We start from the raw sequence: 21,648 nt of genomic DNA, 5'->3' as shown, positions 1-21,648 counted from the left end.
ATTATTTCTTGGAGTGGTGTGCGTTATTGTTTACAAAAAGCAGGTCTCTGTGTTTTCTTGACATGATATTGCATCCAAAACAATGCCTTCGGTCACTTAGAAAACTTTTCTTGGGCCACACATCACCTTGCTATATAAATGCCTCTTCCAAAGCCGCTTCGTTAAAGAACACATTCATAAATTAAGAGAATGAATTGACTTATGAAGTTTAGTGTCCATTAGCTGTTTTCAAAGGACTCTACAAAGGACTAGTCCTATAATGACTATTATACCTTTTGTAATATTTTTTCCTCTGAACTCAAGATGAGTACACCTCGCCTCTCTCGTGGTCAGATACGTACGTCTCTCCCATTTTAAGAAATTTTTTTCTTCTTTTTTTAGAAAATTTATATGAAATTGGCTCATATCAAAGCACTTAATATGAATGCAAATTCAATTCAGTCAGCGAGCCCCTTTCATAATTTGCTAAAAGCAAAATGAATTGGGTTTCTCGCGACAGAAGTCAGTTCAATGGGGCTTTGTCAGGAGGTTTTTATGATCAAATTTTAGTCTTGCCGACGATTCCTGGCGTATCTTCAAACTACTCAATTGCATAATAACGCAAACTAACTTTATGGCTTCCATAGTTTTTAATGGCTATATTAAATTGGAAAGACCAGCCACATTGTTCCCTGACTCGTTTGGAGGAGCGATTAAAATTCAAAGATACTAGAGCCTTTTGAAAAATGAGATTAGAAGATAAAAAAAGCCATGCATTTTATTCAGGGACCTACATGTACATATGAAGGAAGTGAATTTGTAAAAAAAAATCAAGTTTTCCATCAGAATATTTCGTCACAGAAGCGCATATAGTAAACAAGAAATAGTTTTAAAGTTAAAGATAATTTCTAAAAATGTAGGAAAAAATTGCCTTCAAATGTCTTTTAAAAACACCTATCAGTATGGTCTATAATTGTACTCAAGAGGATTGATTAATGCGAGACAAAATAACGTCAATCCTTATTCCGACTGGCCAGTATTACCTCACTGACATTCACTATCCTCGTTAAAGACAGAAACGGCTCGTGAAAGGGATTCCCAAATGTTTATTTCTCTATATTAACCCTTACAAATTCAATATTTGAGGAAAAAATATTGCATATCTTCAACGTATATTTCACAAGGTGGAAAATGACCAACGTTTTGCAAGGGGGGTTGCATATAATACGGTGCTTGTTTGTCCTTCGAATCCCATTTTGGATTGCAAAATGTTGAAAAGGTTTGTTTACAGAGTGATCTCATTAAACGAAATCTTAATCATTTTTTTAACATCAACAGCTTTCTCCACCATAAAACGTTCGTGAAGAACGGACTTTGGACTCTTTCTTTAATGGAAAGATACAGCCAAATGAAGCTTGCTCCATAATATAGAAACATTCAAGTCTGTGTAGACCTAAACTCGTGTCTTTGGTCCCATAATTCGCTACATTATTTCCAGTCACCCTCCTCAACCTCTGTGAAGAGACAAAATGGCCAATACGACCGAGTCAGAAATCAAACCCTGCCAATTAAGCATTAATTCAGCCAGTGAGGTTATTCACTGTACCAACGGTTTCTAAAAGCGCGTGTTTATGATTTATTGTTGCTGTACATGTACATTAGCCCCTTTAAACCTGGGGAGCAGGCCCGTAGGCTGGGGGGGGGTCGGGAGGTTCGAACCCCCCCCCCCCGCTTGCTTCAGAGTTCCGCTTGTTGGTGGTGTTTTTGGTTTTGTTAATTTTTTTTCCCCCTCAATAAATATATACTTTTAAAATGCCCTAATTTTCGGAATATAAGCCGCGGTTTATACTCTGTTTCTCACGCTGAAAATAGCTCTGCAGTTTATATTGAACTCCAGGCGGCTTATACGGCAACATTTGAAGAATGAGATCCGTCACTAAACGCCGCGCCGTGCCTAACGCGGCCTAACCCGGGTCGCCGCCGCAGCCGGCCAGCCACACATGGGGCCCACCAGCGACGCAGCGTTCTTGTCGCGGGGACAAGGCAGTCATGTTTTCCTTGGTTGACGTGTACATTGGCTCTACTCACGTGTCAGAAATGAAGGAAACCAGTCCTGAAAGACTGAATAGACTTGTAAATGCACCGCAATTACCGTTCACACCTCACAAATTGTGTGGTACGTCTGTTCGTTTTGTCTTTTACATTTATGTAATCCATGTTGTTTATCATGTTACTGGTCTTTTAGTTACTGTTTAAAAAAGAACTGCTGCATGGCCCACCCAGCAAGGACACTAATCCAGCCCATTAAAATTGGAAAATTGGTAATTTCGAGAACTTGAAAAAGTTTAGGTTTAATGAAAACACTCGTTCGCGCGCTGCTTCACGTTACAATTGAAGAATGCGTACCGGAAAGTGGCGCGGACCCTATGGGCACTTCGAATTTTCACTTTTAACGTTTGTGAATGGAGCAATATTTTACCTCTAATTTCACAAAAGATGAAATGTGATCAAACTCCAAATATTCTGATTCATAAATGTCGATTTCACATATCGGCTACAAAGTTCCGATAGCATTTTATTTTGGTCCGATTTTCCGATTTTTACCCGAAGTGCAAAATGAAATGCGCTCCCCCCCATTTTTTTTTTGTACAATTTTTAGTTAGGTGAGTGGAGGTAATGATGATTTACTTCCATTTATCACTTTTTTGAACTTCGGAATTTTCGTGTGGGATTTTCTGAGATTTTTAAAATAATAATGTTCATATCATTCGCTCGCTGTCACCCAGCGCCCGATTCAACGTGCTGGGGGAAGAGCAAATTCATATACCAGACCAATTTACGATACGCTTACGATGTGAACTTAGAAACTGAAGTAGGGGGCCTATACAAGTCTTACATGCATCCTTCGGTTCGCAACAAACATGGAACTTGATGATTTTGTCTTCCAAAGCACATTACGATAGGCCTTTGTGTAAAAATATGTATTTACGGTGCCAAAAATTCCACTTTTGGGTTTGACGAACCCCCCCCTCTCGGGTTAGGCAACAGGCCAGGGGAGATTCTGCGCTTTAGTCACTTTAACCCCTTTGGTTATCTTTACATGAATAAAACAGGACCAGTGGTCTTGTGTGAATAGGCACCAAGAGTGTTCGATATAATAAAGTAATTTTGCAGTGTGAATGAACAAGCCATGACATGCTATCAATCAGTTTACGGCACATCGCATCCCACCTCTCAAAGTAGTGCCAGACCCAGTCTGTGATGCAGATAAATATCTCATCCAGACGCATCACTGAAAAGATATTTCGTGGTAGAGACAATGATATTGAAACATTCATAGAAATGTACAGACACTCTGGCGCCGAGCGTGCACCGTCGTTATCAATGAAATATATTAACCCTTACCATGCTCAATCCGACAATATTTCATGTGTAAGTAAGTTACATGTATTGTGATGAGTCTGGGGTCATGCAGTGCAGTTGTTACGCAGTGGTGTTCTCAGTGTCAGAGATATAGCAAACTTGGAAGAGTACTCGTGTGCAGGCGGTGCTGGTCTGGTTTTAACAGCGACTTTCTTCTCTGAATGAAAATGCAGAGGTGGAGTTGGTGAGGATACAAAGGTTACCGTGATGAGATTCCAGTAGAATGACGTTTGTGCCACTGCCTGGGCGGTGGTGGAACAGGCGGGCCCTATCAGCATCAGTTTCTGAGGAGGCAACCGGATGTGCTCGAAGAAGAGTCTGGTTCCCAGACCGGCGTCACACTGGCAAAACAAATGGATAAGAACTCTTTCACTCAAAAGAAAAGCAAACTTGGACCCAGTTTGTATTAGTAGGCACAGAATACTAATGGATTTTGGCTTGGTAGACCACTGTAACCTTGATTCTTCAAGGGAGAGAGAAAAAAAATTGTCATAAGGTGTTGGGAAAACAGTAATTTTCATACACATAGGGCCCATTGCGTATCGCGTGTTGCCCTTCACGGACGCATATTTTAGAGCACTTTATACTCAGCGTTGTCCGAAGGCTTGTGGAACGATCTACTAGTTTCCTCGGTTGGACTCGATCCTGTCACCTTCTGCTCACTTAGGCAGATGTCTTCAGAATGTGAATCAGTTTGACCAACGATGTACAGACTACAGACCATGCTGAAAATGACACATCTCATTGATACATTTTGGAATAAGGATTGCCTTCCACTGGTTGGTCACAAACAAAACATGAATAAACGTTCTTGTACTTTCTATTGGGCTTTTTAAGTTAAATGGGTCATATGAATGAAGGGTAAGTATTCTATATCAGATGACCTTTAGCCACAACAGGTAGTATAATTGCAGAAGATTTAGTGGAACAAGTAGTAAGTGTTTTGCAGTAAGACAATTCGACCATTCAGAGTTTAACTGATGCATTTACTTATTGCTTCTGCTGGAAGGTAGACGGTTATTATTCTCTTACTAAATTTGCTCAGTCAAGACGTCTTTTTTCACATAACCCATATTTTTATTCATGCGCTCGATCTGAATCTTGTTCTCGTTAAAACATCCAACTTGCTCATATATGTGGGATGCATGACCAAATCATTGAATTGGTCATTCGTTGCTGTCATATTTTACAGCCTTGATAACTGGCGTGCAGATTTGGAATTCTGCATTCATGTCAGGTGAAAACCAAGAAACTACCCGAGCTATAAATCGACTCGGTTGTCTGCTGCTCTTTAAGCACTTAAAGAAAGAGCAGTCAAATAGTCCGGATTCGAGTGTGTATACACAAGATCGTTCAGGCTGTCTAATTCAGAATAGCTGTCCTGTACTGTTGGCATTGTAAACATGTTTTTACCGATGTATCTTTCGAACGTCTGTACCGTAATTTACATTCAATGCAAGGCCGTTGAGGTGCTATGTAGTTTAGAAGTGTGCTTTTTGTAGTTACCATTTTGTGTAGTTATTATCCGGCAAAATACATTTATGGGCGTTTCACTTAATATTAATAATAATTGCAGATGTTAGGCTTAATTCTTAACGGGACTATGAAATAGTTATTTCACTACAGCCCTTGAAACTGCACATTTTTTAGCTTTTTAAATCTCTTTATAAAGCCTTTTTGCTTTTACGGTACCACCAATTTGTATATTTGTGAGCAGAATGATGTCATCCCAGGCACTGAACCTCAACGCTGCATGGATTTGTGCACATTCTTTATATTTTACAGTTGCAAATGTCCATTTCTTTGGCAATTTATTGATGTGTATGTAATAGCAGTAGGCTGGCGTGCAAAAAAATGTTTTTTAATTAACTTAATGCAATTACTTAAAATAATGGAGCCAATGTGCAATTCAGCCGTTTGACAGCCAAACGTAGGGGGAAAAAGGTCTGAATAATAATAATAAAGATCCATAACGAATGAGTCTAAAAGAAATCGTTGCATGGATCCACGAATTGGTGAAAACTGCCAAGTTTGTATACGCATTACAGTCTTGCATTATTTTCATTCGTCCCAACTTTCGCTGTGACGTTTACGTTAGCTTCGTAGCACCATTCACAAAAGTCCCTTTTACTTTTTTTGCCCCACGTGAGCGTTTGCTTACCGTGGCATGATTGGCAAGGGCATCAAATATTCACAATACTTGTTTCAGCAGCTGTGCAATGTCTTTCCCCAATCTAACAACGAAGTGTTAGTACAGAGGCTCCGGACTTCGGCGCGTGGTTATCATTGCATGAGAAATACATCTACATGATGTGTGAGAAATTCTGTGTATAGAGCAATTTCATGAAGGAGAGAAGACAAAATTGAGACATTAGTGAAGTAAATGTTATGTACCCTAAGCTCAGGACAATCGACTGAGGTACATGTTGTATAATATAGACATAGGCATACACGCTGTCGTTAATGGTGTGATAAAGAACGCAGTTTAGGCAGCAGTTAAGTTACTGTGTATATAGGACGAGAGCACAAACAACCACAGGAATTGCACCGGCTGTGTTATTACACGGTATAGGCACATGAGAACCAGACTGGATATAGTTGGTTGGAAATTAACCATGCGTACTAGTTGCACACAACAAGAAGTGAAATCACATGTTAATAACAACTTCCAAGAAAGGGAACGACCAGGCTCTAACGAAGCAATCACAGACGTAGTCTGTTATATTTATACTACTTTGAGAAGAAATACAAGACAAAGGTGTGAACCGAGTTGGTTCAAAGATTATGTAATGTACTAAGGGTGAAATAAATATCAATAAAAAGGGTGACGTTAATTTTTGTGAATATGCATTTCATACAGGTCTTTATTGTCTTACTGAGCGTAAAACAAAAAATAATGTAAGATTCTTGTCACTCATCACTGTTTAAATTAAGATGATGAATTGAAATTTGATAAGACGGGGGGAGATGTCGTTCCTTAGCCTGTGCAATGAACAAATTTCACTGCATTGTATCAAGCCACACCTTCGGTTTTGATTGGGAGTTATATACAATAGTGTCACATTTGGATAATTCCATTATTGTAAATAGATGTATATAAGCAAACAGTGCAGGAATAAAGTAGTTGAAGTCTCTCTCTGCGCCCTGTCGTTTGATTTGTCTGTGTTTCCGTCTATATTAAAACACACTTCTTACCAATTCTTGTTCAGAATTCGTTTTTTTTTAAACAATAAAAAAACATAAAAGTTTTCCTCGCGTCTGTTTGGTGCTTTCCTTTTTATTGGCACAATGAATTGAGAGTCTACATAAAGGATCCCACACATGAAACACCCCTCCAAGGGCAACTCTCACTTCCCAAGACGGCCTACATCTTTGCAACATAGTGTTCTACCTTTAATCCCTCTATCAACTCAACCATCCGCTTTTAAACTATGGCTGAAAAAAACAGCGCACGATGCTCTTGACATTTATGCAAGTAAACAGAGAGCAATTATATATGAAGCCCTATTGGTGTCACTTTTCCTTTGTGATGTGTGTTTTGCAAGGAGGTATATGTCTTTCAGTATGTTGCCGAAGCAAGATAATAATGAATTTCGAGTTCACTTGTATCTGGATTTTCGTTTCTTTTTTTTTCTCTCATTAATGAACAGTAGCCCCGGAGGCCTAAATGGACATGGGCATTTGTCTGTTTATATGATAAATACATTCGTTTTCCTTAATTTGAGATAAATATGGATTCAAGGAAATATCCACATCAGAATTATTAAAGCCACTGAAACAGATTTTAGTTTTTCCTTAATATAAAAAACATCTTTATATACGCCTTTTAAATTCTTTCCACTAAGTGATGTAGGCCTACGTGAACTGTTCAGTTCATTAAAGAGAAAATTTAGAATCCGTAAAGGGATATCGCTTTAGCCTTCCAATCAGCGATGAACACATACAACCTTCAATTCTAGTAACCCTGAAAGCGAAATGTTCCCACGGCTATAATCTCCCAGGGTATCTGCATCTGATGAGGGAGTATCTTATCTCATGTTAGTCTTTAAATTGCTATCCTCAGTTTTGTTCCCCAGGGGTAAATAAAGATTTTCTAGAAATGTCACTCTTGGTTATCTGACGTACCTGAAAATGTCAATTTATTCCACTACTCTTAAGAAGGCTAATAATTTAGAATTCTTATTATATTGCTAATTATTTTATGTTTAAGAGACGCATTCGATTTTTGAAATTTAGAGATTCTATTTTTGGCTCTTGTACTGCATTTCCCAGTCACGAGGAATGCACGTGAAAAACAAAATCAGATAAATTCTTTCGCAGTCAAGAGTGCAAGCCTGAAAGCGTCTCATAGTGTTGTTGCTGTTTTTGTCCTTGTTGCTGTTACGAAAAGTCACTACGAAAAGGATTCTGATTTACTTTGATATTAATATAAAGTGTATCGATTAACTTCAATAATAATTAGATATAGATATGGTCGTGTTCTCATTTCAGTCAAACCTTCATATGGTTCTACGCAAACCCGTTTGGCAGACGATGGATTGATTTCACAACACCCAGTTTAATATCAAATATTAATTTCCAGTAACTATACTGCACTTATCACTCTTTTAATAAATTTGTCATTTTGACAGAAAAAATTAGTCCAGGACACTGTCTCATGTGACTAATTTTAACCAGTCATATTGCATTGATTACAAATTGAAATTCTTTACATCCTGACAAGAAAATACCAGTACTATAGCCAGACTAACCATTAATTAATCCAGCAACTTTCGCACTTTGTAATTAAACTTTTGACTAATGATGTTGCAGAAACACGACTAATTAGTTTTGTCAACTTTACAGTTGTAATTCAAAAATGTGACAAATATATTTTAGTAATACGGATGTACCAGCAGTGGCAGATCCATGCAGTGGTGGCAGTAGGAGGGTGTGGCAAGTGGAGAATTTGGGGGGAGTAGCCCAGTTTTCCTCAAGTGAAAGCAGGAGGAACTCTATCCATCCTCCTCTTCCAGGGAAGAGGGATTGAGGCTTATGAGGTGGAAAGTAGCATATCACATGAAGGCAACTTGGATGCGTCATGTACATGATGATTGGTGCAAGTGCAAAGGAATTGGGATCACTCACTGCCACATCTACTGCTTTCTGGATCTGCCACTGCATCAGAGTCAACCTGTGAGAAAAACATACAAAAGGACAAAGAAAAAGTTGTTTTTCATTGGTATTATTTAGTTTACTTCATTTTTTTTACATCTTTTCATTGAAAGGATTGAGTTCAAGACCATTTGATACCAGATTAATGTATCCAATAAAAAGTACAAAACACAGATGTGTTAAAATTTCATGCTCAAAAGTGATAATTTCTAGACTAATGAAACCAAGTTAATTCACACTATGGATGTATGAGGGAACCATTAAACTCTTTTCACCTAGAAGAGAAAAGAAATGTTCCTTTTGCAATCGCTTTCATTGTTTAATTTATTTATTGCTTATTAATGCATGGCCACCTCCATTCACTTGACAACACTAAAACTGCAATTTTACTTTTTGAGAAGGAATGCGCCGAGAAGAGGTAGACTGTGTAGTTGAATATGCCCTATGTCTGGTGATACTTAAAAATGGCTTGGAAATAGTTTACTGGCACAAAAACATCAAACCGTTGGACAAACCGAGTGTTGTCACACATTTACTCTTATTTCAGGTTTAACCCAAATGCACTACGTGACTATCAACCAACATGGCCTGATGACAATGGCTATATGCCGAAAAGTTTCAGTCACCCAGTCCATGGCACAAATGGACCTGTGTAGTCACACCAGTGGATGGCCCTTGCGCAGTCCCAGGGGCAGGAATTTGCATTGTTACTAATTGTTTCAAAATTGATTGGCTGTATGATTAGTTTAAGCGAAAACTGATAGACAGTCCCACTGGACATCACAGATTATGTGATCAAAGAATCTTCTTTGTTCAATTCAATTTGATATTCCATGAAGCATTTTCTCCCGTGAAAAACGTAACTTGGCAGGTAGACTGCCATCGGAAGTCAACAGGTCTGTTGAAAAAAAATGACTCTTGACCCATCAATCTTGATGTCAAAACTGTGGCATACAGCCAGATCCTTCCTACAGCCCCTTTAATAATCAATGGCAGGCCATCTGTCTGTGGAATGATCATATATGATATTATCATGAGATCATGTTTTTTTAATTTTTCATAATATTGACCGACTGCTATTTACTGAGTTTGCCCCTACATACACGTATATGGAGTTTGCTGATTTTGAAAAATTTGCTCGCTCATCAAATTTTGATAGTTATACAAGCACATTTACTATTCATGAGTGAGAATACAAAGTAGATTTGGGGGCTCAAGAAATTACAAATAGAATATAACCATTCAAAGATATAACTACTGAAAGACAATTTTAAAACCAATGTAGTACTGTCTATATGGAGCCCATAGCCTACGAGTGGTGATGACGCTGCATCTTCTCGGAAAGTAAACAGAGGATACTATACTTTCATCAAAGCTGTTGAAAATGTGATCGAAGAATCTTAGTTCTGAGTGGTTTATCCATTTCAGTAAGTGCGATATAATTCCTGCAGCTTGGTCTTCCAAATACATTGTGCACTTTTCTAAGTTGCACATGTTTTGCTTGAACGAGGATAATAAGAGAGAATCTTTACAGTGCATCAAGATTATTTGAAGAAAAATTTGTTGTCCCATTTGCGCTTGTGGGATGTGGAGAATGTAGGCCAAAGGTCAAATTGCAGGCACCATACTCCGTGATCCACTCGCTCACATAGCTAACAGCGTGTAAACAAATTTGCCCTCGAGCAAATAATTAATAGTGACAATTTTAAACTGATGTAAACACTGAAGTTACCGCTTCCTCCCCACGATTTTTTTGCTGTTTACAGGTCATTTTTTTCTTTGTCGAGAACAAGAACTTTTTCATCAGCTATCAAACTGATGCAAACTCTGACATGACTGTAAAAGGATCTTTCTTCTTGAACAGCCTGTGAATTACCTTTAATTTTAACTTCCAGTGGGAATATATTTACACATTTCATTCACCAGTTCTGAGGACAGAAAATCGGTTTTTTAGAAAAATCTGCCAACACAATTAAAAATGCAACAATCCTTTATTAGTAGCAGGCCATACCTACCATCCCTGCCGCATCTCATTACAGCCCTGCAAACGTATACAAAGTAGGCCTAAATGCCCGTGTACATACAGAACACAGGCCTACCCTAGTACATACAGTATATGTGCGCTGCACTGTACAGTATTGTAAATCGATGCTAGCTGCAATCTGTAGACAAGGGGCCAGTCTTGTGTTGTGACATTATTGTGACCTTTCTAAATTGTTTGCAATTTATATATTGCTGGCTGGTTTAGAATACTCGATGTCGGCTCTGTCTCAGGCTTCAAAGGTTTTTTAGGCTACTTCCTGACTTGTAAACGCAACCAATACTAAGTCCGAAAGTACTGCAAAACATTAAGAAGCAAAAAAGCCAAACATTACTAGGCCTGCTTACTTAAATTAAATTTAAATACTTAGGCCCACAATCGGGCATTGGTGTTTAGGACAAAGCCCGAGACAGAGACAAAATTGAGTATTGGAAAACTGCCCTAGACCTGGAGGAGATGGCTAGAACCACTGGGCCTAAGGCTTAACCATCTAACCACAGTATAAGCTGCTCGTACTGGGGCCTAGGCCTACCAAGTACTAGCCTAAGTGTATGTAGGCCTAATGTTAGTAGGACTAGGCCTTAAGCTTAGGCTTGTTAATCATATACATGCTAATATAAGCATGCTGAAGACAGGACCTATAGTAGAACGATATTCTTGTTTGGAGTATCGTGCATTTATAGGGGCAGCTGAAAGCCTAAGGCAGGCTGCTTGTGTAAAACGAATGTGACCATCCTTAAGCTAAGCCCACAAATAGGGCTGTAGTGGCTTTCTTTTACAATCTGTCTCTTATCTGTCGCCACCACAGCCCTACTTCAAAGCATGTCTTAAATGCCTGAAATCCAAACTGCAGGATTGTCACAAACTTTGAATCCTAATATCTTCCGTTATGAGAATGAATCGACTATTTTACTTACACCGGCGTATTTCTCAGAGTTTTTACTCTTATATGAGCAACCTAAAGCTTTCCGAAACTGTATTTTGTCCAAAGTGTGGCGCCTTGAAAACTGGGCCTGTGATATTTCTATGTTGACCATGGGCGGCGCCATTTTAAAAAACATAAGCAGCGCTTCTTGCACCGGAAGTCACGGACCACTTATAGATAGCATTAAGTTCCAGTTGTATCAATATTATAGTCCTGATATAATTAATTAAAAATTAGTTTTAACCGTTTCCGTCTGCTCCCCTCAGTTGAAGCAACCTTTTTGATAGCAGTGCAAAAATGTAACACTATTTCTGTCCCATGTTCCATTGATTCTAGCCAAGCGTCTTGATTAAATTGGCATTCCAACGCTCTTCTCACAAAGAAACCCGTTTAAGCTGTAACACTGCGTTCAGTGTATTTTTTTCAAATTTTGTGGTGAAGCGACAGAGTTTGCACTGCAAGAGATTTTAATGTGCAAATTTTTTGTTATCTAATTGCTCATAGTTCTGCGGGTAATGTACGGGTTTCGTTCACGCACTGGCAAGGTTTTAAAACTGCATGCATGGCTGCTCGCAGGATTTGGTCTTCTTCCCTTGGTCTTTTAGTGTCTACATTAAAAATACTGAAGTCCCATTAATATTGAAATCACGTGTACTTGCATGTGGTAGACAGGTTGACAACAAGAAACCTACAACGACAACTGCCGTGGGATACGGAAATAAGCTGATATTTTGCCCATGGATGTTGCAGGAAAACTATTTTGCTGGAAAATAGCTCAGAATTGACCCCTTTCCAATAATTGAGTTTATCAGTTTTCAACCAATAAATTCTTTACCCCTGGAGAAGTCATGTCCCACTTAAAAAAGTCTTTTTGATGATTCTGCCTATGTCTCGCCCTGTTTCGATTGGTAAAGAAATCGGCAAAATTATTTATTGTAATTTGAGGGCAACGACAGATGCTTGAGGTGAGCCAACAAAACCACAGACTTTATCCAACATCCCCCACTGCTTATTGAATGTCTAAATCACATTTACAATGATGGTTTGAAAACAAAATGATATTCGATGCACAAGTAATAATACTCAAAGCTGTAAAGCAATTACCCTGCCGACTTAAGAGGATCTCTTTAATTTATTTAGAGTTAAACTAGAGCGCACACAATTTGTAATGTCGGCAAACCTTCTTAGATCTGTCTACCACAATCCAATCGTCAGCTGAAACCATGGAAATTGTCCATGGTCAGCGAAAGAGCTAAATTCCTACCTGTAATATTAAAGAACTGCTCCACCATATGCCGGTAATGTACCAGCCAAGCACTATGCATGCAATTTATACCAGTCAAATACTGCTTATGGGGTGGAAACTCTACCTCACCGCTGTCATTCAATTTCACATAAAAATGCGAGGTCATGTTCGAGCACTACAGGAAAACAAGCTAAACGATAGAGCTGTTAAAAGATGGTTAAATTAGGTATTTCTGACATCCATACTCTTAACGATTCAAAATTTGCCGATGAGTCGCTTACCCGGGAGTCATTCCACACCATTTTCAGTTCGTATTCTGTCAATATATCGGGATAGGCGTTGATGCTCTCCAGCGCCATTTCCACCGCAACCAGCGTGACACTGCCGTCCCATCCCCCGCCCGGAAGTGCAAAGAACCCGCCAAGGAACAACGGTATCTTCGCTGCTGGTGGTTCGGTGGGTATCGCTGAAATACTCCGGTCAATCAATGACTCGTTCTCGGCGAAGGGAAACGCGGACACTGCCGGTGTTTGTGCATTCAACTTGGGCAACCATAATATTGCGAACAGAACAAGTCTGTTGAAAACTGCAGCCTTCATGTTACGACGCGGAGAAACTTACACGACGCAAATATGCCTCCGGTAACTGCCTTCGATTATCGAGAGACCACACGTTTTGACTGTTTCCTTACTGCTTAAAAAGATGACATTACATTCTTGCAGCGTTCAGTTAGCAGATATCCGTTGCCTGGAGATTTCTACACAGTGAAAGCTGTCGTCAACACAGACTACATGCGAATCAAGTGTTGATGTCATGACATATTAACTATTATAAATGGTTGTGGCGCACAGGGTTGGTCATTTTGGTTAACTCGTTTGTAGCTTACGTGAGCGTACACCATTAAAGATGTGTTGTCTATGCTTTGGGTTTTGGCACCTTGAAAATTAAGAAAGATAGTGCAGGAGCATATCGGAACTCCGACGCTATCTCTTATTTTGTAAAACTTGTAAAACTTTAATTCGTATACAAATCACTCCCCAAAAGAGAAAATGTCTGTCAAAAGGGGACTTCGATTTTTCTTTTTCAAGAGGGTTTTTCCGCAGACTGCGGGCAGACTATTAGTTTTGAGTTCAAAAAAGTAGCTTATTAATGTTAAAAATTGTGTACCGTGTCTATCGATTTACTGCACGTAACGATTCGGTAGGGGCTTACTAAGCGGCGTATCCAGCCTTTGGTGTCAGGGGCAAATTCAAAAGCGAATGTGGCTTCGGGCTCAATCAACATGATGTCGGGGGAAAAAACAATATCAAAAGCTTTACTCGCGGTCGCGACATCCTTGCTTTTATTTCATGTTGTTGTTGTTTTCTTAGGGTTTTTGGTGCTAACATACCGACGACTTTTTTTAATTGTAAAGTGTTCTTTGTAAAAAAAATCCGCCCCCCCCCGCTGGATACGCCACTAGGACTTCGAAAAAAACTGAATTTGATGGCGGTGTTTTGCCACCATTGCAGAATCCCGGTTGTAATCGAAAAAATAAACGGTAGGCCTACAATTTGTTCACGTTTTAACGGCATTCTAGGATGTCTTTTTCTTCAGCATTCTTGTATGACATTAGCAACAGGTCTCCAGACTTTGTTTTCTGTCTCCACCTCGGCTCTGTTTTCGTCTGTTCTTCTTAGACGATCGCAAAACCTGTGAAAATCTGTTTTTCAATGTTCTACACCTAAAACTACAGACAATACATTCCTGATCCCCGTCCATATCACTTCAGGGTTCACTTGCACCGCTCTCGATAAGGGTATGTGCATTCCACTAAATGGCTAGATTTGTACGAGCGAGCTCAATAATATTTTGTGATCCTAAGGTTTATTTACAGTAAGATTTGCCATAATCAGGACTGATCAAAGAAATAGTTCTATAAATCAATTAGTTAATTATTAGTTAATTGGGATTTCGGGCTTCGAACCTGGCGTATTTCATTAACAAAAATCTCCAACCTGTAGGCCTGTTTTGCATAAAGGCGAGCGGCTATATTCAGAGCTGAGCGAACAGTTGCGGTTGCTTTTGGGAGAAGCGCGAATAAAAAGAATCGCACGCACCTAACCCTTATAAACTTGAAAAGAAAACTGAAGTTTTGGCCACAGTCTTGAATTTCCAGTGATAAACGCGAGACCAACCTACTCCGGAGAGTCGCCAGTGGGCGCTATTTCTTTCCAAGTTTGCACTGTTTTCTTTAAGCGCGTTTTGTGCAGTGCAACCATATAGAGTCTATGAACTGTTTGACAGATCGTGCAGCAGTTGGTGCCAATAGAGGGCGCTATTTAACGACCTCTTTGATTCCTGCTTGTGTATGATACCTTTCTGTCAGAAACAACCCCCATTTTTCCTATGTTTTCACTTTTAAAAGAACTTAAAACATTTCTTCTGTAGTCAAACAGAATTAAGAGAATTTCTCTAGTTGAATAAACGAGCAAATGCACGTTCAGCAAAGATAATGTATGTCATACTCGTGATTCTTCCATAGGAATTAGTAACTAAACTAAGGTAAAGATATAAAAATACACCATCTGGTGTTTAATTAATTTCTGGTTTTATTCGCAGGAGTTGAATGCAGACATGAATACCACGTGCAAATCGCTTGTAAACGTGAAGCTCTTAAAATTACCAAACGGGCTTGCGAGTTTCCCAGCCTCATGTGGTGTGCCCTCATAAAACAGAACGGTAATAAAATGCAACATCTGATATGTAATTAAGTTGGGGGGATAAACTGGAGTACGAAGGAAAACATGAGAATTTTTTTTAGTCCACAATTGCATATTAAAACGATAAGCTTATTTCATAATGGGAAAGCCACGAGATGGCAAATTTTAGTTTCATTCGACTGAATGAACCGTTGAATGAATGAGAGCATCCTTGGAATTTGGGTGTGTTCTCCCATGCTATGTTCATGTGTTCTATTCCCATTCAAGAAAGTCATTGGTGTGTATCTCCATATAAAGAGCTTTCTGAGTAACGGAAATAGTTCAGGGTCTTCACTTGCGCCGAGTGCTTCTGCGTGTACATCGCCCTGGGCTCTTGCATTTCTTTTGCACGAACTTATTCCGAAAGATCTTAGATTACTTCATCATCTCCAGATCCCACCTACTCACCCTTCTTTCAAGACCCAAAAGGCATCTCTAAATCATCTCTCTCTTGCTATGCCGTTACTGTCCAGTAGAGATTTGTCATCTTTCGTATGACTTTCACCTCTTTTTTCGTGTCTTGTTTATTCTTTATCCATTGTTTGAATGCTGTTTGTGCAACGGTTTTCGCTTGCCTCTTTTTGTTTTTCTTTTCATGGTAATAATGCACATGGATCCCACAGCTTCCACAAAGTCTTCCGAACCATCGCTTCAATGCTAACCCCCATAATTCACGGTGGCTTGCATTTTTGCTGCATTCTGTTCTAACCTGTAAGCTGTCATATACGACATCCATTCTGAATAGTTTAATTAAAAAACAACGACTATAGGCCTTTTTTCACCCACGTGACTAAATGTTGTAAACAATATAACCACGTGTAGACCGCCTTGGCCACAGTGATCGCATGTATACCCATATGGGCAGCTAGCTTCAAGCACGTGCAAGCGCACGTGCAAACGCTGCATGCTTGACTAGTTTATCTTGAATAGGTAGATAACCATCACAACACTATGCACTCATTGCCATCACAACACACCATAGGTCCAGCACGATCGTGACATCACAGGAAAAAGGTCTATGTGAAGTCAACTCAACCGTGTGCTAATTATTCAAGCAAAAAAGCGTTTTCATGATTGAAGGATTCCGGGAAGGCATTGCGTTAATAAAACACCTGAGTTTTGTATTACTTGTTATGACTGACGGATACGGAAAACACTCACTAATTATGCACCTGAGTTTTGTTTCATTTTTTTTTCACGATTGGAGGGGTCTAGAAAAACACCTGTTAAGTATGCACCTGAGTTTTTGTTTCATTTCATAGTTATAGGAGTTTCTTTTCTTTGTCATGATTGGATGATTCCGTGAAGAAATTGTGCTAATAATGCACTTGAATTTTGTATCACTTGTCATAGGATCTGGGGAAGACGCTTGTTTTCACAACTAACCTCATTTTTGTTCTTTTGTGACGAATGAAAGGTTCCAGGAAAATATTGGTACCGATGCACCTGACTTTTGTTTCTTCTTTCATGAAAGAAGGGTTCCGGGAAGACACTCCGAAGGGCCATGATGGAAGAGATTTTTGTTTCGCTGGCTTTGACAGTGCAAAACTGTTCTCATTTCATTTGTCTTGAATGAAGGGTTCAGGAAGATTCCAGAAAGAAAACCCTGAATGGCCTGAGCTGAAGGACCAAAATGGAAGACTTTGAGTTTTCCATTAACACTGCATATACATAGTCTAATTGTCCTTCTTAGAACATCCGTATAGAAAAAAACGTTCTGCTTCTTTGTAATTTTTGTATATTATTTACACTACAATAACTACTATTACTCCTGCTTTTCTCCTACTGCCTTCTCGTATTCGTATACTTCTTGCTGTTTGCTAGTCTGTTGACTGCCGAATGGCTAAGGGTACAGAACCGTTTGTTCTTCTCTAAGAGAGAGAGACATTGAAACAACAAATTCTGCAGCCAGATTCATTTCCCCGTGCGTAGCATATTACGTGATGTTCGCACGCCGGCCTGTTGTGGCTGTGGGTGTCACGACCATAGACGTGGTTACGACCATTGATCTCCATTATAAAGACTGGATATAGGACATCGCGCATTGTTTGTGCACAAATTTTCGGCTAAACGGGAGTTGGACGATAATTACCAGTGGGCGAGGTCTAGCACTCGACAGACGACTTATAATGGAAGGGCAAGGTACCGGTGAGAACAACATGACGAAGACGGGAGACCACAGCTGGCGGTGATGGAACCTGATCTTGCCCTGGCGGCACGGCAACGAAAGGATCGTCCAGTGCATGACATCGTGGCCCAAGCAAGGAGCAAATATCCGTGCTTGTCCACCCCCAGAAAGCTTAAAGCTCAGAATCCGCCAAGGTACGAAATTCCAACACTTTTAAGTCCGGTAGAAAATGTGCACTCCAACACCAAAGCCAATGTCAGGATAGGCAATGACTTATCCCCCTTCTTCTCAACCTCCTCAGGAGCCTGGCAGGGTTGTGTGGTAGCCCCCACTCTATTCTGCGCCGCCATGGACACCATTCTGTCGCAGTGTGAGCCATTGCTGGGATCGATGTAGGCGACTATAGGTTTACCGATCTCCTATATGCTGATGATGCTGCGCTGTTTATTGACAACTCAGACAGATGGAGGGAACATCTTGCAACCTTTGAACGGGAACCTATACATAGGCCTTAAACCCTTTTGGGCAAAGACCAGGGTTCAATCCCTAGGTGTACCTGCCCCAGTTTCCCTTGGCCCAATGTCGTAGATCCTGTTGAGTCCTTCTGCTACCTCGTAAGCACTTTCACCACCTCAGGTCTGTGCAGTACCGATGTCCTACGCAGAATTGGCATTGCTGCTTTGGAGAAGCAAGAACCAGCCTCCCCGTAAAGCTAAGGTTTATCGAGCTTGTGTGCTTTCTGCCCCCCTCTGTGGGTCCGAGACCTGGACACTGACAAGACGAGATCAAAGAGATTCCATATGCAGTGCCAGCGTCGTATACCTGACGTCCGTAGTTTGACTTCAGTTCAAATGCCACCATCGTAATGTAACATCGTTTCGGAGTTTGTAGGGAGGCGACACACTTTGTTTGGTCGTGTCCGGCGCCTCCAAGCCCCAGCTTCTGCTCGTTTTGCCCTCGACGCAGGTGTCCAATTCCGTCTTGGTCAACGACCTGCCATCTGTAGGGAACCCTGTGGCTGTCCCCGTCTCACTTGGCTTAAGCAGGTTGCCGACGACGCTGTGCAGGTGTCTCCAAATGAGTACTGGTCCCTTGCTCTTGACAGGGGTATCTGGGGTCACTACGACCCTCTTGGTGGTCATGTCATGTGCAGAATGATGATGATGATGATGATTCCACTGGTCAAGAATGCGTCGGACCACGGCGCGGGAGCAAATAAAAGCTCATGGAACATAGGTTCAGCTAGGTAAATATGCCAATCGCGAGCGATTGGCCGTTTTAATTTGCATAACCTTCACAAAACTATACATTACTGAAATTAAACAGATTCTTAACAACACTCACAGGAAAAATCGTCTGAAATTCATTCATATACTGAATAAATTTATTGAAAACTGACATGTGGCATTCAAAAGTGCGAGAATCTTTTCAAAGTGAGAGTAGCTAAACTAACTTACTGCCGTTTTTACCACAGACACTTATTAATCAGATTTAAAAACTTGAATTCACAAATTGTCTAAAGATTTACATTTAACAACTATTTTCTGGGATGAAAAAGTCAGTTTTAACTGATAACAGATAATTTCATTATTTAGACAATGTTTCTTTCATTGACATTATATTGGTTCCTGTAGCCAGCTGTGGTTTAACCTGTGCGGTTAGCCCTGTCAGTTCGGATGCTGAATATTTAAGGTTGTGTCAGGTCAGTATCTATGCTTTTGCATGAAACACGTTTCAGCAAAGACGCAAAACCACAGATAACTATCATTGCTAAGTCTCTGTTGATCACAGTGTGTTAATTTATTTGTCAACGATTGGCATCAATAAATCATTTTGCAGCAACTTATTTCAAATCATTGGTTATTGTGTTAAATTCTAGATAACTGAACAATTATGGTGAAGCTCTTTCGGTAACGTAGAAAGAAAAGCAAAATATGTTATCAGCTCCTGCTTGATTCGTGCATTGAGCGCTACCGGTCCCTCCGTTCGTAGGACGCCTGTAAGACTTCTGGAGACTACGTATGGGACAGGAACCGGTCTAGTATAACATAATATCGTTCCCCTCCCCGTACCGTATAAGATAATGCATGGACTGCTATCCAGATTACATGACGTGAACTTGTACTCACTGGTACCCGCACTACTTCCACATTAAAGTTTACGAAATTCGCAGAAGATATGTTATGTTGATTATACAGTTTGACAGTACGACGTTCTGAATAGCCAGTCAGTGTTATATTTTCGTATTTTGCACGACCAGGGGCTAGTAAAAGAGCACGCATGCAGCTTATGGAGTCGAAGTTGGGCCACAAACGATTCCGTGTCCACTCGCGCTCGTGTGGTAACTAATAGTACCCAAGTGCGCATGTCATCTCCATTACTAGACAGGTTTAGTAGTCGCACGTTTTACGCGAACGCGAAAAAACTGTGGACTCTTGCTGACGTCATACGTACAGGCAATCTCGATAGAGTTCGTTTTTTACCCATCTCCAGGTAACTTTTCCCACATATTAGTTGAGGAAGATAAAGTTAAAATTCCAACACGAGTGTTTCATGGGGTGGTTTAAGTTAGGAATTATTCTACCAAAAATTATTGAACGTGGTAGGACGGCCCAATGTAAAATCCCCATAGGTAGACATCGCGCGCGTTCCGGAAGCTCGCTACGTGACCGTTTACTTTTAGGCTCTATTCTCTATCAAAGACCGCTGTGCGGCGCTATACAATGTTTATTATCTATGACGTACCAGTAACATTAATCTCCTTGCGCGAGCAACTACGACCCGTTTCTGTACTAATATCGTTTAACATGAGTGCCAAACTTAAAGACAAGGTTGTTACTTTCCAACCTCAGGACACGGAAAAGTTTATTTTTAAAGCGTCATGACGTATCAGGCAATGGCTGTAATACGGTTTTGAGGCTTCAGCCCGCAAGCAGCTTTCCTACACTGCCCGCGACAGTGTTGACGGCCGCGCTTGTCAACAAGTGGAAGTAGCGTGCACGCGCCTGTTTAATTGGCATTATTTCATGGCAAAGGTCCGTTGCGAACATAGAGCTATATAAAAACTAAAACGCTGGCTCGTGTACAAAGTGATGTCTGCTGTGCGCATCCATGTTTGTGCACAAACCTACAGAAAAGTCGAACTTTTGCAAGGCTTTTGTTCTGCTAATTGCATGCGCCTACATTCTAAAACGAAACGTCCTGAAAACCAATCTGCAAAAAACTAACGCGTAATCACTAAATGAACGTTTCATTTTGCATTTGCGTTTTGTAAACAACGCAAGTGCGTGGGTGTGTGTGCTGCAGCGCTGCCGTGACCATAGAGATCATAGTAGAGCTACTTATGATCTCTATGGCCTTGACTTTTGAAATCAGAGTTGAGCGGTACCTGATGTGCGTTGCATTTAGAGTACGTATTTCGATATTCATTCTATCCAATTTCAAATGTTCTACAAGCACGCACATGGGTTCAAAAGTCTGCGCCCACAACAGCGTCAAATTTTCTCCAAGAGGAGAATGAGAAGTTAGTGCTCTAGTTTTTATATACATGTATATAGCTCAATGATTGTGACGCTTTCGATCTTCTAATACGCACGCGCACACGCACCCTTCAGATACAACCAGACACTCCTCTGCTGATCGTGCATTTTTCCATAATTTGGCCCTACAATCTGAACTTGAACTCCCAAAATAAATTCACAGCTCAACTGAAAACTTACATGTTCATACTTCCTCAACGCTTAATAATGCTATTGTATTGTACTGCTTTTGTTTGTTCATTTGCCTTTCCATTATGATCGCTTTCTTCGATGTATCTGTAGTTGTGTTAACAGCGCTACGAGCATCAGAGCATCGTTTATGATTGTTAGCTATATACAAATATGCAATGTTATTTTGTGATTAGTATACGGGGATTGTATATAGTTGGGGACCCCCCAATTTTGCAAAACTGGTAAGTCCTTCCCCCCAAGAAACAAGGCAATTAATACTCTCTTCAGGTGAATTCAAAAG

At 40.2% G+C, this 21,648-nt stretch overlaps 1 protein-coding gene and 1 long non-coding RNA gene across 3 annotated transcripts in view; one reads left to right on the top strand and one right to left on the bottom strand.

Annotated features, from left to right (window-relative positions):
• The window catches only part of LOC110979603 (gamma-aminobutyric acid type B receptor subunit 2-like), a 47,620-nt gene that overhangs the window by 25,341 nt on the left and 631 nt on the right, over positions 1-21,648 (bottom strand). Inside the window, exons 1-2 of one of the 2 annotated variants that reach the window (XM_022235569.2) lie at positions 13,050-13,572; positions 3,606-3,743 (exon numbers count right to left, since the gene is read on the bottom strand). In XM_022235569.2, coding sequence (XP_022091261.2) covers positions 3,606-3,743; positions 13,050-13,367 — 456 coding nt within the window. In that variant the 5' untranslated portion in view covers positions 13,368-13,572. Of the gene's footprint in view, positions 1-3,605; positions 3,744-13,049; positions 13,573-21,648 lie in introns of those variants that run through there. The other variant, XM_087136476.1, reaches the window with a different exon arrangement.
• Positions 16,882-19,483, top strand: LOC147800685 (uncharacterized). The gene is made up of 2 exons (XR_015425156.1): positions 16,882-17,831; positions 17,939-19,483. It is a non-coding gene; the product is annotated as an uncharacterized LOC147800685 (long non-coding RNA).

Source organism: Acanthaster planci, linkage group LG01 (assembly GCF_054643075.1).
Source record: "Acanthaster planci isolate LZ-2023a linkage group LG01, COTS_SCS, whole genome shotgun sequence".
Taxonomy (NCBI): domain Eukaryota; kingdom Metazoa; phylum Echinodermata; class Asteroidea; order Valvatida; family Acanthasteridae; genus Acanthaster; species Acanthaster planci.
The sequence above is the reverse complement of the archived record's forward strand: the minus strand, read 5'-3'. Positions and strand labels throughout refer to the sequence as shown.